The sequence below is a fragment of the Camelus dromedarius genome, chromosome 16 (assembly GCF_036321535.1).
Source record: "Camelus dromedarius isolate mCamDro1 chromosome 16, mCamDro1.pat, whole genome shotgun sequence".
Taxonomy (NCBI): Eukaryota; Metazoa; Chordata; class Mammalia; order Artiodactyla; family Camelidae; genus Camelus; species Camelus dromedarius.
In genome coordinates this window covers 56,528,585-56,541,321 of record NC_087451.1, presented here as the reverse complement: position 1 = coordinate 56,541,321, position 12,737 = coordinate 56,528,585, and the positions used below count along the sequence as shown (strand labels likewise).

The 12,737-nt window shown below is 38.2% G+C and overlaps 1 protein-coding gene across 1 annotated transcript; it reads left to right on the top strand.

The window, feature by feature from the left end:
• The first annotated feature begins 6,967 nt into the window (after positions 1-6,967).
• On the top strand, positions 6,968-7,557 carry LOC105085243 (keratin-associated protein 3-3). The gene has a single exon (XM_010975477.3). It carries the CDS (start codon positions 7,015-7,017, stop codon positions 7,312-7,314), a length of 300 nt encoding a protein of 99 aa, XP_010973779.2. The 5' UTR covers positions 6,968-7,014; the 3' UTR covers positions 7,315-7,557.
• The last annotated feature ends 5,180 nt before the right edge of the window (positions 7,558-12,737 follow it).

Here is a 12,737-nt window from a genome sequence, read left to right as displayed (position 1 = left end):
AATAGCTAACTTTTGGTGAATATCTACTGGGCACTCTAATATGTGCTGGATATGCATTATCACATTTATTTCTACCAAAACTCTAAGAGGTAGCTACCATCATTCTCCCCACTTTACAAGTGAGAAAACTGAGACTAAGAAAGTTATTTGCAAAAGGTACACACATAGTAAGTGATAGAGGAGCTGTCTGAATTCAGAGTTCCTCCTCTTTTCACTGCACCAAAGCATCTGCGTGCTCTGCACACAGCAATTTGCCCAAGAGAAATGTGAGCACACATGGCTCTATTTGTCCAGGAGAAAGTGTAAGCTACTTGACAACACATGCTCTAATCTCCCTCTAAACTGTCTATTTGGCTGTATATAGTAACAGCTTTCTCTGTGGTGATTTGATTATAGTTTAAGACAAAATGAGTATACACAGTGAGTCTAGGAAAAACTGTTTACATTTCTAAGGTAAAAACAAATCATGTGTTTTTTTTAAAGTCAGACTTTTAATACTAATTAGAAACATCAGCACAGGAAAAATACTCATTAACCTTGCACTGAAATGCAGAATGTTTGGCAACTCAGACACATTTTCAATTTTCTGATGAGTTTCAATGACTAGTTCAAGGTAAAAACAAACTACCCCGAAAGATAATAATTGCGTGTCCTTGAGAATAGAATAGAAAAACAAAGTTATTTCATTTGTATTTCAAATTGTTTTTTGCCTCCAGGACTTTCATTCCATCTTTACTGACTCTAGCCTAATTTAGGCTCTGATCACCACACTCCTGGTCACAGCCAGTCTCCTAGTTGACTTTGAGTTAAGTATTCCATGCCCCTTCCTCCACCCAAACTATATCTTTGTCAGGACAGACTTCTATCCCTCCATAAATATTGGTCAGATTGAGTTGCTCCAAATTCTTGGATGACTCGAGATTTTAATTTTTATGGAATCAAGTCTAAATTCTTCAGTGTCGCTCTTAAGACCCTGATTAACCTGGTACAATCATTTTCACCAGATCTTACTTGCCTCTAATCTTGGGGCAACATGCAGCCTATATTCTAGTCAGAGCAATGCCCCCTATGCAATGGTCAGGAGAGTGGTCTCTGAAATCAGACTGTCTTGCTTTAAATGGTACCTCTATCACTTACTAGTTATGTGTTCTGGGCCATGCCATTTAACTTCCCTATGCCTCATGTTCCTCAACTGTTAAATAAGATTAAAAATAGTATGTACTCTGTAAAATATTTGACCAGTACACCACAAAACTGTCCAGATCATGAAAAACCAGGAAAAACCAAGAAACTATCACAGAGCAAAGGAGACTAAGGAGACGTGATGACTAAGTGTAATGTGGTGTGTCAGACTGGATCCTGGAACAAAGGGCATTAGTGGAAAAACTATCTGAATAGTTTTATCTGAATAATGTCTGACATTTAATTAATAGTGATGTACCAGTGTTGGTGTCTTAGTTCTGACAAATGCACAATAGTAGTGCATGATATTATCATCAAGGGAACTTGAGTGAGAGAAATACAAAACTACTGTACTATTTTTGCAAACTTTTAGTTGAATAATCTAAAATTATTCAAAAGTAAAAAGCTAATTAAAAAAAAAAAAGAATGTACCTCCTAAAGCTGCAGTGAAGATTAAACTAATTAAAACATGTTCAACCCTTGGAAGAGTGTGGCCTGACTGTCCACCTCTAAGTCCACTTTTTACTACTCTGTGATGCAGGGATGAGAGCTGTTCCCCCTTTGGTTGATTTTCTACCAGATTCCACCAATAGAGGGCGCTGGAAAGACCAACGGCCTGAGAAGGGGGAAAAGGGCTCTTGCTGCTCCAGCCATAATCCTTCATCTGGCAGTGGCAGTAGGTTCTTGTCTCCAGCTTCTTTTCACTCTTCAAAAACAGCATCATTGCACTTCCTCAGAAACACTAGTGTCAGTGAGGAAGTGCCTCCCCACCTGCCTCCCACAAAGGTCCAAGCCGTGGCCCCGTGGGGCCACTTTTCTGAGCTTCTTTGGTAAGAGCACCAGCTGGGCAGTACGTGTGGTCTGAGCCCTGCTCTGCAGGACCACTCCTCCAAGCTCCCAGGTCCTGTTAACCCCAACCTCTTCTCTTCCTTCCCAGCCCTCGAGCTGGTAGCTGCTTCTTGTGTTTGTTACCTCAGTTTTCCTTTTTGCTTTTTCAGTCTTCCCATATGTATTTAATCAATTCCCCATCTTAAAACTCTCTCTGTTGAAATAGCTTGTGTGAGGGTGTTCTTATTTGCTTGTTCTCCTGGCAAAACTTGATACAGAAGCATTCTATAAATACTGGCTGTCATTCTTTAAATATTTATGCCATGTGTCCCAGCCTCCAGACTCCACCCCATGATCCAGACTCTATACGAGGTAACAGAGAAACCAAGAAAAATGAGACATAATTCCTGCTTCGAAGGAGATTACATTTTAGTAAAGAGAGCCAAACTGTGTATAAAAAAATGCAACAAAGTTACATGAGTGGATATGGGATGCTACAGAGACACAAAGAAGGGCATGGCCAGTCCTGCTGGGGCCATGCTGAGAGTAGGGGCAGAACAGTGTCATAGTAGAAATCACGGTTTTCCTTGCCCAAAATGCACTTACCTCTTTTCTAAGCATTCCTCCTCAAAACAACTTAATCCAAATTCTCCATGAAGACTTCTGGTCATTTCAGACCTCTTTCATTGTATTTCCTCTTGTGGGAATTCTCCCAGTCCCCAGAGGTGAAACTGCCATTTATTAGATAACGCTGCTGTGCCACATGAAATGCTGAATGGTTTGCTTAAGTAATTCTCACTTAATCTTTATTTAACTCTTGCAATAAGACTATAGGAGGTGATGATTATTTTTCTCAGATTTGGAGTTGATAAAACTGAAGCTCCAAAAGTTTAATAATTTGATCTAGGTCTCACAACATGTACGTTAAAATCAGGATTCAAACCTATCTCTGAAACTCCTTCCATTTCCCCGTCATGTACTTAATTATATGTTGCTTGAATCATACGCAAAGGGATTTCTGGCCTTTTCCATTGGACCATGTACTCCTTAAGGACAGGCACCATGTCTTGTATCCCTACCACACTCTTCAGAATATATTAGAGATTCAGTAACTACTTGACTTTTAATGAATGGATTTGCTGATCAGTCTCTTTTACTCTAGTTACACACTCACTTTAGCTATGATGTTAACACTGTAACGGAAGTAAAGTGGGAGGAATTTTTTTTTTAAAGTACCTATCTGTTTGATAGAAGGTGACTAATCAGCTTTGGCATTTTGAAAAGTGTAATAGGCAGGTCGGCAGTCTGGTTTTTCTGAGAAGGAAGAACTTTTTGTGTTGTTTTACAGAGATCCAAGTCCGTTTCTCAGGCCACAAAGAGTCTCATGAACCAATGTTTTAACACATTCTGACTTCTGATTAAAAAAACCAATATCCTTTGTAAAACTGAGAGCTTATTTATGTTTATACATAATTGCATATATGGATAATGTAGTGGATCAGTATAGAAAATCATCTAGCAGGCTCTGAACTTCCCAAGATCATGTTACATGTCTTTGACATTCATTTATTTTCTCAAATCCATGAAACGGTAGAAAAGTCAGTCTGGTAGAAAAAAAAGTCCCACAGGTTTTGACTTCCCAAATATATCCAGGGCATACACTTTGAGAGGGATCATTTCTTACTTCTCAAGGAAATCACTCTTGACTCTTCACATTCAGTAGTGATTCCTTATAAGAATACGTTCTGATTAGTTTTAAAAAGCGGAAAGTCGCGGCAGATACTGATGTATCTGTGGTTGAGTAAGTGGCGAACCTACATTGACACCATTTTGAAACTGAAACAGGAAGTAAGTTTGAATGTAGCAACACAACCAAACAAAACTGAAGGAGAGCTCATCCCACGGCTGATAAATAAAAAGTTAGTGAGTTACTTCTATGGGGTTATACAAACAACAACAAGGAAACATTCTGATGGACAGAAGCCATATTCTCTGAGATGGTGGCTATAAAAGACTCACACAGGACAACTTTGTAGAAGAAAACCTTCCCTTGTGACAGAAATCTACCTGATCCACTGTCTCCATGTCTTGCTGGGAGTCCCATCTCCAAGGATGCCGCAGTGTCCCCACCAGCCCCGCCACCACCTTGTGCTCCTCTGATGTATGCTGTCAAGGCGGAGTCTGCCTACCCAGCACCTGCCCACACGAGATCAGCCTCCTTGAGCCCACCTGCTGCGATAGCTGCCCCCCACCCTGCTGTGAGCCTGACTCCTACGTGCCATCATGTTGGCTGCTCAACAGCTGTCACCCTGCTCCGAACCTGAGTGGGATCTCTGTCACAACCTGCGTCCAGCCCCGTGAGTGTGAAGCACTGTGCTGCTAGCCAAAGATGTTTCAACAAGCTTGCCCACATCGCCCTAAGGGACTGCAACAGGTCATAAAGAGCTGGTCCGCAAATAGCCTTTAATTAGCAGCTCTGAATAAAACATGTTCTGACCCTGTGCCTTTAGTTTTGCAGAAGTGTTCTATGATTTGAACAATGATTTTGAATGAGAAGTGGAAAAAATGCTATCAAGGACCTCCTTACTTTAAATAAACGCCACAGCTCCCCCAAGCCATGTGGTGTCTCAGTGTTTAATGCCATAATTACCCAATGACTCTTGACACAGACATGCATCACGAACTTATAAATATGTCAGGCGGAATCACACTTTCTGATGCCATCAACATAAATCTCGTGGTCAAAAGGAGGCCTCACGGGATTATGTCAATACGTGAAGAAAATTGCTTGGATAATAAAATAGTAAATGCTAAGCTTAGAAGCATTTTAAATTCCAAGATCAGCACCTACTTTTAACTTTAATTTTTCCCTGCCTCTATAAGTAACTCACATACGTCCTTAAAGAGGCTAAGAAACTGGCAGTTAGAGATCGACGTGCTCACAGAAGGGACCTTAAGCACTGAGCCCAACCACAGATTTTTAGTCTCATTTAGGTGAAGTTTTGAATGTCAAATTGTTTCGACAACTGTAAAGTGCTTCACAAATGAAATAAGTCAGTCTGATTGTGTAAAGGTTTATACTAATAAAAGACTATTCTAAAAATAAACACATACCTATTTTTCATTCTAATCTGTAATTTAATACAATTAAATAGACATTTATAAAATACCTATTGTGTTCCAGGCATTGCCCTAGGTGCTTGACAGAGAGAAAGACACAAGTCCCACTTTCAGGAGTTTGCACTGGGGTGAGGAAGACAACTGTAAGTGAGAAAATATACGACACAGCAGAATGAAACGAGGTCTAGATGAAAAGACAGGCAGCGCACTTTGCGAGAGCAGAGAAGAGAATGAAACCAGCTAGAAGAACCATCTATAGTTTCTTTATGAAGCATGTTCCAGCTGATGCTTGTAGCATTTGAGAAGGAGAGCACTGGGGAAGGAGAAAAGAAGCAGTGTGGTCACAGCCACAGAGGTATAAAGCACCTAGGAGATCCAACCTTCATTTTGACTTGATGTGTGTTATGATAAGGATCCATATTTAAGCCCAAATCATACCAACTTTACGAACAAGGTTTTCTTCTCAAAATGTATGAGATTTCTGTTGCAGTGACATTTAATATTGTCCACTGATTTGTGTTAGCCAGTCTTCTTCTAAGTAGGCCAGTCTGGTCTTCCACTAGTGATCTCTCAGAGACAATCCACTAAAGAATCTGCACTTTGCAAATTCAACCATCTGTCATCCAACAAATTATGTAACTTAGATTCTACTACCTCAATAGTTTTCTGCTGATCACGGGAAAGTATGTGGGAATGTTGGAATCATAGTATATTACACATTGGAGATGATTTGGTTCAACGTCCTCATCTGCCAATCTACAGTAAGGCAAATTAAGGCCAGCTGAGGTGAAGAATGTCAAATAAGGCATTTGTCAAAGGAATTTACAACCTAATTGAAGATCTAAGATATGAAAACAAATAAACGTGTGAAGTGGGGAGTAAGTCAGTGGAAAAAATGACTTCCATGAGTGTCATAGTGTGAAATCCCATTGAACCAGATCCCTCCCTCCAGAAACCACTGTTATTTTGTCAGTCTTCTGATTTCTCCTTTCCTGTTTCATCTTATTTTAAAGTGTATCATTCTTGTGAAAATGATTGAAGACGGAGGTGATTTTCTTTAAATGGAACATTTAACAAAAAATAGCAACTGAGTGGATCTTTCCTTCTGGTGAATTTATACTTTGACAACGTTGGCACAACTTTGAGAATAGAGACTGTTTAAGAAACAAAAACAAAAACAAAAACAAAAACAAAAACTCCATAGGGTAATACAACCTTTCAAAACTCACCATAGAGTTATTAAAAATAATGAAAAGGGTTTCATCTTATTCCATTCTGGCTATCATCTCACTTGTTCAATAAAATCTGAATTATATCAATAGATAAGGCAAATATATCTGAGATGCATACAGTCATATGCAACATTCATTTATAAGTAGCCATGTCTTTGGTGACTTTATTCAATAGAAAATGATCCAATTAATTATTTGAGTTGCATGTTCTGAAATTAGTAATTAAAAATCACATCATGTTATGCATATTATTTAAAACCAAAGGGAAAAAACAAGTAGAAGAATTTAGCCCCTGAAACTATACATGAATTGTTACTTGGACTGATCATACATAATTCATGTAAGATTTTGCATTCCAGGACCCAGTGAAATAAAATGTGATCATCTTATGACAAAAATGACAAGTCAATGAGTCAAAAACATGATTACTTTCATAAGGGCAGGAACACTTAATGGACAAGCAAATACCAAACCGATTAGAGAATCTTAGTGGAAAAGGGTAGCATAAACAAAAATGAGAGGAAGCCTTCTGGTTGGACCAACACCCAATGAGGAGAGTATATAAAAGCCCCAAAGTGAGAGGAGACATTTGCATCTTAGAAACCTCATCTTTCTCTACAAGAAATCGAAAGCAAACCAGATTCCCGGGGCCATGGCTTGCTGTGTTTCCCACGACGGCTGCAGCGTTCGCACCGGCCCCGCCACCACCATCTGCTCCTTTGATAAGTCCTGCCGGTGTGGAGTCTGCCTGCCCAGCACCTGCCCACACACAGTTTGGTTACTGGAGCCAACCTGCTGTGACAACTGCCCCCCACCCTGCCACATTCCTCAGCCCTGTGTGCCCACCTGCTTCCTGCTCAACTCCTCCCAGCCCACCCCATGCCTGGAGACCCTCAACCTCACAACCTACACTCAGCCCTGCTCTGAGCCCTGCGTCCCAAGATGCTGCTGACCGATGACTGCTTCACTCTGTGCCTGACAATGAAGAACTCTGAAGTAGCTGCTTAGCATTCACTTGCCTCTGTAGTTCATCAGATATTGAGGCAGGCCGAAAGGCCCAGACATGGAAAACCTACCTTTCATGTTAATGGAAAGAGTATCAAGAAATTTTTTACAGTTATTTGGCTGAGTAACCATTTGGTTAATTTGGACAGATGAATGTCACCTATTATTAAAATACTATTGAAATCTTTCAGACCTCAGACTGTGTATTCTTAGTTGTGTTGCTGCTTGGATCCCATTTCTTGTACTGGGTATTTTCATAGAAGGAAAAAAATGCGTTGATGGGTTTTCCAATAAACTTTATGTCTGTGGCAAGATGTATTCGTGGTTTATGTTAGAGGCTTTGGTGTATTTCTTTCACATAAAAAAGGTAACGATAAGACAGATATTTTATTTTTAAAAAATAATCTCTTAGAGGAATGATGGGAACTGACCTACTAACAGAACGTGCTAACTTTAAATTGGTTATCTTTTATGTTCACCTTCTCTCCACTTCCTCAGACACATACAAGTTGGGGGTGAGTCAACATTCATTTACCTGCACTTTGCAGGTAAATCACATGTGTTAACTCATGCAGCCTTTAAAACAGCATAACAAAGGAGGAAAATGAAGCTTTAAGAGTTACACAACATTCTAAAAGTCACAAAGTTTTTTTCACTGAGAAAACCAGGATTTAGCTCCTTGTATGTCTGTCTGACTTTAAAGCCCAATTCTTTCTACCACATCACAGAGCCTCCAATACCAACAGAGCCAGAAGCTTAATGAACACAATTATGATGTTAACTTACAATATGCAAGAAAAATTAGAAGTGCAAAAATCCTTAATAATATAATCTTATCTGACTGTAATAGAGGATATACTGGCTCATCGATTAAAAGTGGTGGGTATTCAATTCTAAGATCTGGGTCATCTAGTGGGCCTAACAATTTAGTCTTCATCTTCCCTTGGAGAGAACTTAAAGTGGTCAACCCTCATAGAAGGACACCTGGCAGCATGCTACTCCAATAATGACTAGAATGCCAGGACTTTCCAGGTGGTGGTCTGAGAGCCAGAGCTAAAACCTGATTAAACACAATTTAATCTATTACTTAATTTTATTTCATTTTACCAACCCACTTCATTTCTCTTATGCAGATTATTCTTTTCCCAGCCTTACACATACTCATATGTAAATATATAAATATATTTTAAAATATATAATATATAAGAATATATTATATATTTATATATACATACAATACCTATGTAAAGACACACATCAAAATCTGAAAAAGTGTTGAGTTAAAACCAAAAGGATGCATGTGAAAAAGGCAAGGCAAGGAAGAGAAAAAGCAAATGCTTTTAAATAAACATGTTTTTAAATGTCCTCACAGCGCCTGTCAGCCTCCCCAGAGAAGATTTCTCAGAGGATCCCACAGGCTTATTAGCAGCTCAACTTTGGAAGAACAGAACTTAGAAGCCGTGGGGTAGATGGGACACAACTTAGGACACAGTCAACAAGGGATTTGGTCCATTTACTCATTCACCTGGCCGATATTTCCTGGGTGCTCTCCCGTGCCAGGCTCCATATTCATCCTGGAAGTATAAAGATAAAAGAAATGTTACTACCTAAAGTGCCCTCAAGTTCCCCTCAAACCTGGTGAAGACAGACAAGTTATGATAATCACAATACATATGCTCTGTTTATGTTGAATGAACACAATTATAATGCCGTGTGATTTCTGCTGTGATGGAGACATAACCAGTAGGCCAGGCAAGCCCATAGAAAGAGTAACTAACCTCTGATCTGTTTGGTGATTCAGGATGAGGGACAGTTATGGACAGCCTCCAAGCTATCCAGGCTCAGCATTAAAAGAAAGCAGGAGAGGTGGGGAGCAGTTGTTCCAGAGGGAACAGCAGCTTGCAAACTCATGGATGCACTGAAGATGAGAGAGGCTAAGATGAGGGAGAGGGAAGAAATGTAAACACATTTCTTTCAGTGGGGCCACCCAGGCAGAGGGGTTCAAGCTGAACCTTCGAAGCAATGAGGGATTTGAAGCAAGGGGCTAACAATCATATTTTACTTTTTACTTCTATTTCTTTTTATTATCAATCTTTAATTTGTCTTCATTGTCGCAGACACCCCCATTGACTCTAGAAAGGTGTAATTAAAATGGCAAGTTCTTGTGTGTGTGTGTGTGTGTGTGTGTGTGTGTGTGTGTGTGTGTGTGTGTGTGTATTTTCAGCACTTTGAAAATCTACCATCTAATCAAGAATCACCATGTTTTTCTTGCATTTCCTTAAAGGAAAAAGGTACTCTTTGTTTCCAAACATAAAATAGGCTTAATATCTCTGATACATACTTTAAACTTACATTTTAAACCACATAAAAGGTAGCTCATTCCCAATAGGTCCTATATTTAGTTTTTAACAAGTCAGTCAACAGGCCATCTAAGGCAAATTATCTCACCTCTCCAGGACTCATCATCCTAATCTATAAACGAAGGAGAGTTATTCCCAGGTCTCTCAGACCATTGCAGAGAAAATAAATTTTAACAAAGTGCTACAAGTCATTTCAATAAAAGATACGAGTTTTTCATAAACTTGTTATTTTACAACTGTTTCTAATCTATAACCCTAAGTCTTATTTCTAATTACAGAAAAATAGTACTCCACACAGAATAGTAACAATTCCTTTATCCCTATAAGGTTGACTCAACATTATATGCATTCTAAATAAGAGACTGATGCCTCTCTGTCATGAAATTCTAATTGTGAGAGTCTGCAAGCCCCTTTATAATGCTTTTCTTAAAATGTCAAAATAATTTCCTCCTGCTAATTTTTTGTCCTTAGAACCCAGTCTTCTTCCTTTCTATCATAACTGATGACAATAGTAACGTATAATAATATGTTATATATAAGACAAATCTTCCACTAGACTCTCAGTTCCATGAAAGCAGAGATGATGTCTACTTTGCTCACTGTTGTATATGCAACATTTATCACAGTGCCTGGCACATGGTGATTGCTCAATAAATGTCTACTGAATAATTTTTTAAATACTGAAAGAATATTAATTAGTCCTGAGTAAAAGGGTGAGCACTTTAGCAGGTATTCATTCACTCAAAGATAAATCTGGAGGAAATCCAGGAACACCAACAGAGATTACGAACTCTTTCTTCCAAAGCAGAGCCACAGAGAACTTTTTTAAAATTTGAAATTTAATTTCTATGTCAGCCATTTTCTCTAATTGCAGGTATGAACTTCTAGATAAATGTTTGCTCTTCCCTATAAGCTTGCTCTTTTACTTACCTTTAGCTATTTTTTTCTTCTTTGGACTATGTCTCCTTTCCCTTTTCCTTTCCTTGAGTTTGAGCTGCAACTTACTAGGTTAGTGATGATAATAATTTATCTGTGTAGCACTTTATGGCTGTCTACGGACTTTCACCCATTTTTATCTCAAGTGAGCCTCACAATAATCTTCAGAGTGGAAGAATAGAGATATAATTACCCCTATTTTGCAGAGGAGAAAGATGAGGCTCCAAAAAGTGAATTGCTTGCCATAGCAAGAAAGTAACCAGCAGTACTGGGACCAGTGAAGAGCTCTTCTAACTCATAATCTGCACCTCCTCCAAAAAAATCCACACAGACATGCCCACTGTCATGCAGTGATATACAGATACACTTAAAGGAAGTGAGAAGCACCATGACCTGAACTTTGAGTGAGTCAAAGTTGAGTGGAAATGGCCTGAACCATCAGGATGACCCTGGACAAGAGCTCACTCTGTGCTCCCTCGTTTATGCTAAACTAAGCCTGAGCCTAAACAGTGCACCAGAACTAGAATCCAGGTCTTTCCTACCACAGCTACGTTTGATTTGGGGAGAAAATGCACTACACTGGGGGCAAAAAAGTGAACAAAATCAAATGTGAACAGATGAGCTTAGGCCCTTAACTTCACTTTCCACTGGTGTCAATATTAGTACCGTGATCTTAAATTATTCTTTTATTTAGTATGTAGACATAACCTAAAAATTCAACTTGCCCACATCTAGCAGAAAAGGAAACAAGACAAGCCAGTTCTCAATAGAAAGATAGATGACCAATGCATATATGAAAGGATGTTTTAATCTCACAGTTATGAAAGAAATACAAATATACAAACAATGAAAATTCATCCCACCCTCCAAATTGGCAAACACTCTTAAAATAAAATATCCATTAAAAGTATAGGGAAACAGGAATTCTCAAACACAGCAGATGGGAAAGCATAAACAGAAAAAAAATAGGTGAATTGAATCATTCTGGAGAGCACTATGGCAATGAATGTCAAAGGCCTTAAAATATTGTTAACTAATATTTGCTCCAATAATTATTTCTGTTTCTGAGATGATCAGAAATGTGCATAAAGACTGATATACATAGTTGTTAACTATTGCTACAGTTATCATAGAGAAAAGTTGCAAATAGCTTCAATGATTAATAATATGAGATGTTTAAGCAACTTACAGGTACATTTATATAGTGAATGCTAGGAAATATTTTAAAATAACATTATCAAATATACTTAAAATACAAGACAATGAAAAAAATACAAGATAATGAAATGTATATGATTAAGCAAAAAGTCAAGTTGTAGAATAGTAGGTACAATAAGATTCCAGTGATGTGATAAAATGATAAACAAACGTATAGAAAAATGACTAGAGGGATACATATATGTAAATATTGATAGAAATTTCTCTTGATGTTAAGATTATGGATGAGTTTTGTTTTCTTTATTTTTTTACCATATTGTCTGAATTTTTAAATGAATATGTAACATTTTATGATAAAAATGGAATAATAGCATATTTCTCCATATCAATGTAAGTTTGATCTTCAAAAATCCCCAAACTAAACCAATACAGTGTTACATGTCAATTACATATCAATTAGAATTAGTTGTTTTTTTAACGTTCCAAAGGTAAAGGAAAGTTGCTAAAATTTAATTCACCTCTTTAAAACAAGGATACTTCATCAGACCAATTGATAACAGATAAAAGTAAAGACAATAAAAGCTGACCAGCACTAGAGAGAAGCCCTACATACTAAAGGTGTACTGCCATGCATATTCCCTGTCAGGGCTGGTGCTGGAATTATAATAGCAGAAGCTTTTCATGATACCTCATAAAGCTTGTATTCTAGTGACAAATAGCAAGAGTAATCAGTTTAGATTTAGCAATGACCTCAAATAAAGGTTAATTAGGAAAATAGAGACTCTTTACAAGCATCTAAAGGTCAAACCAATCAAAGGATAATAAGTACACTAACATAAACAATAACCAGGAAAGAAGCCTTCTGGTTGGACCAACACCCATTGGGGAAGGTATATAAGAGCCCCAGAGCAAGGAG

What these genes read in the sequence shown, in the direction of transcription:
- LOC105085243 (XM_010975477.3), top strand. Translation starts at nt 7,015, where the DNA reads ATGGCTTGCTGTGTTTCCCACGACGGCTGCAGCGTTCGCACCGGCCCC.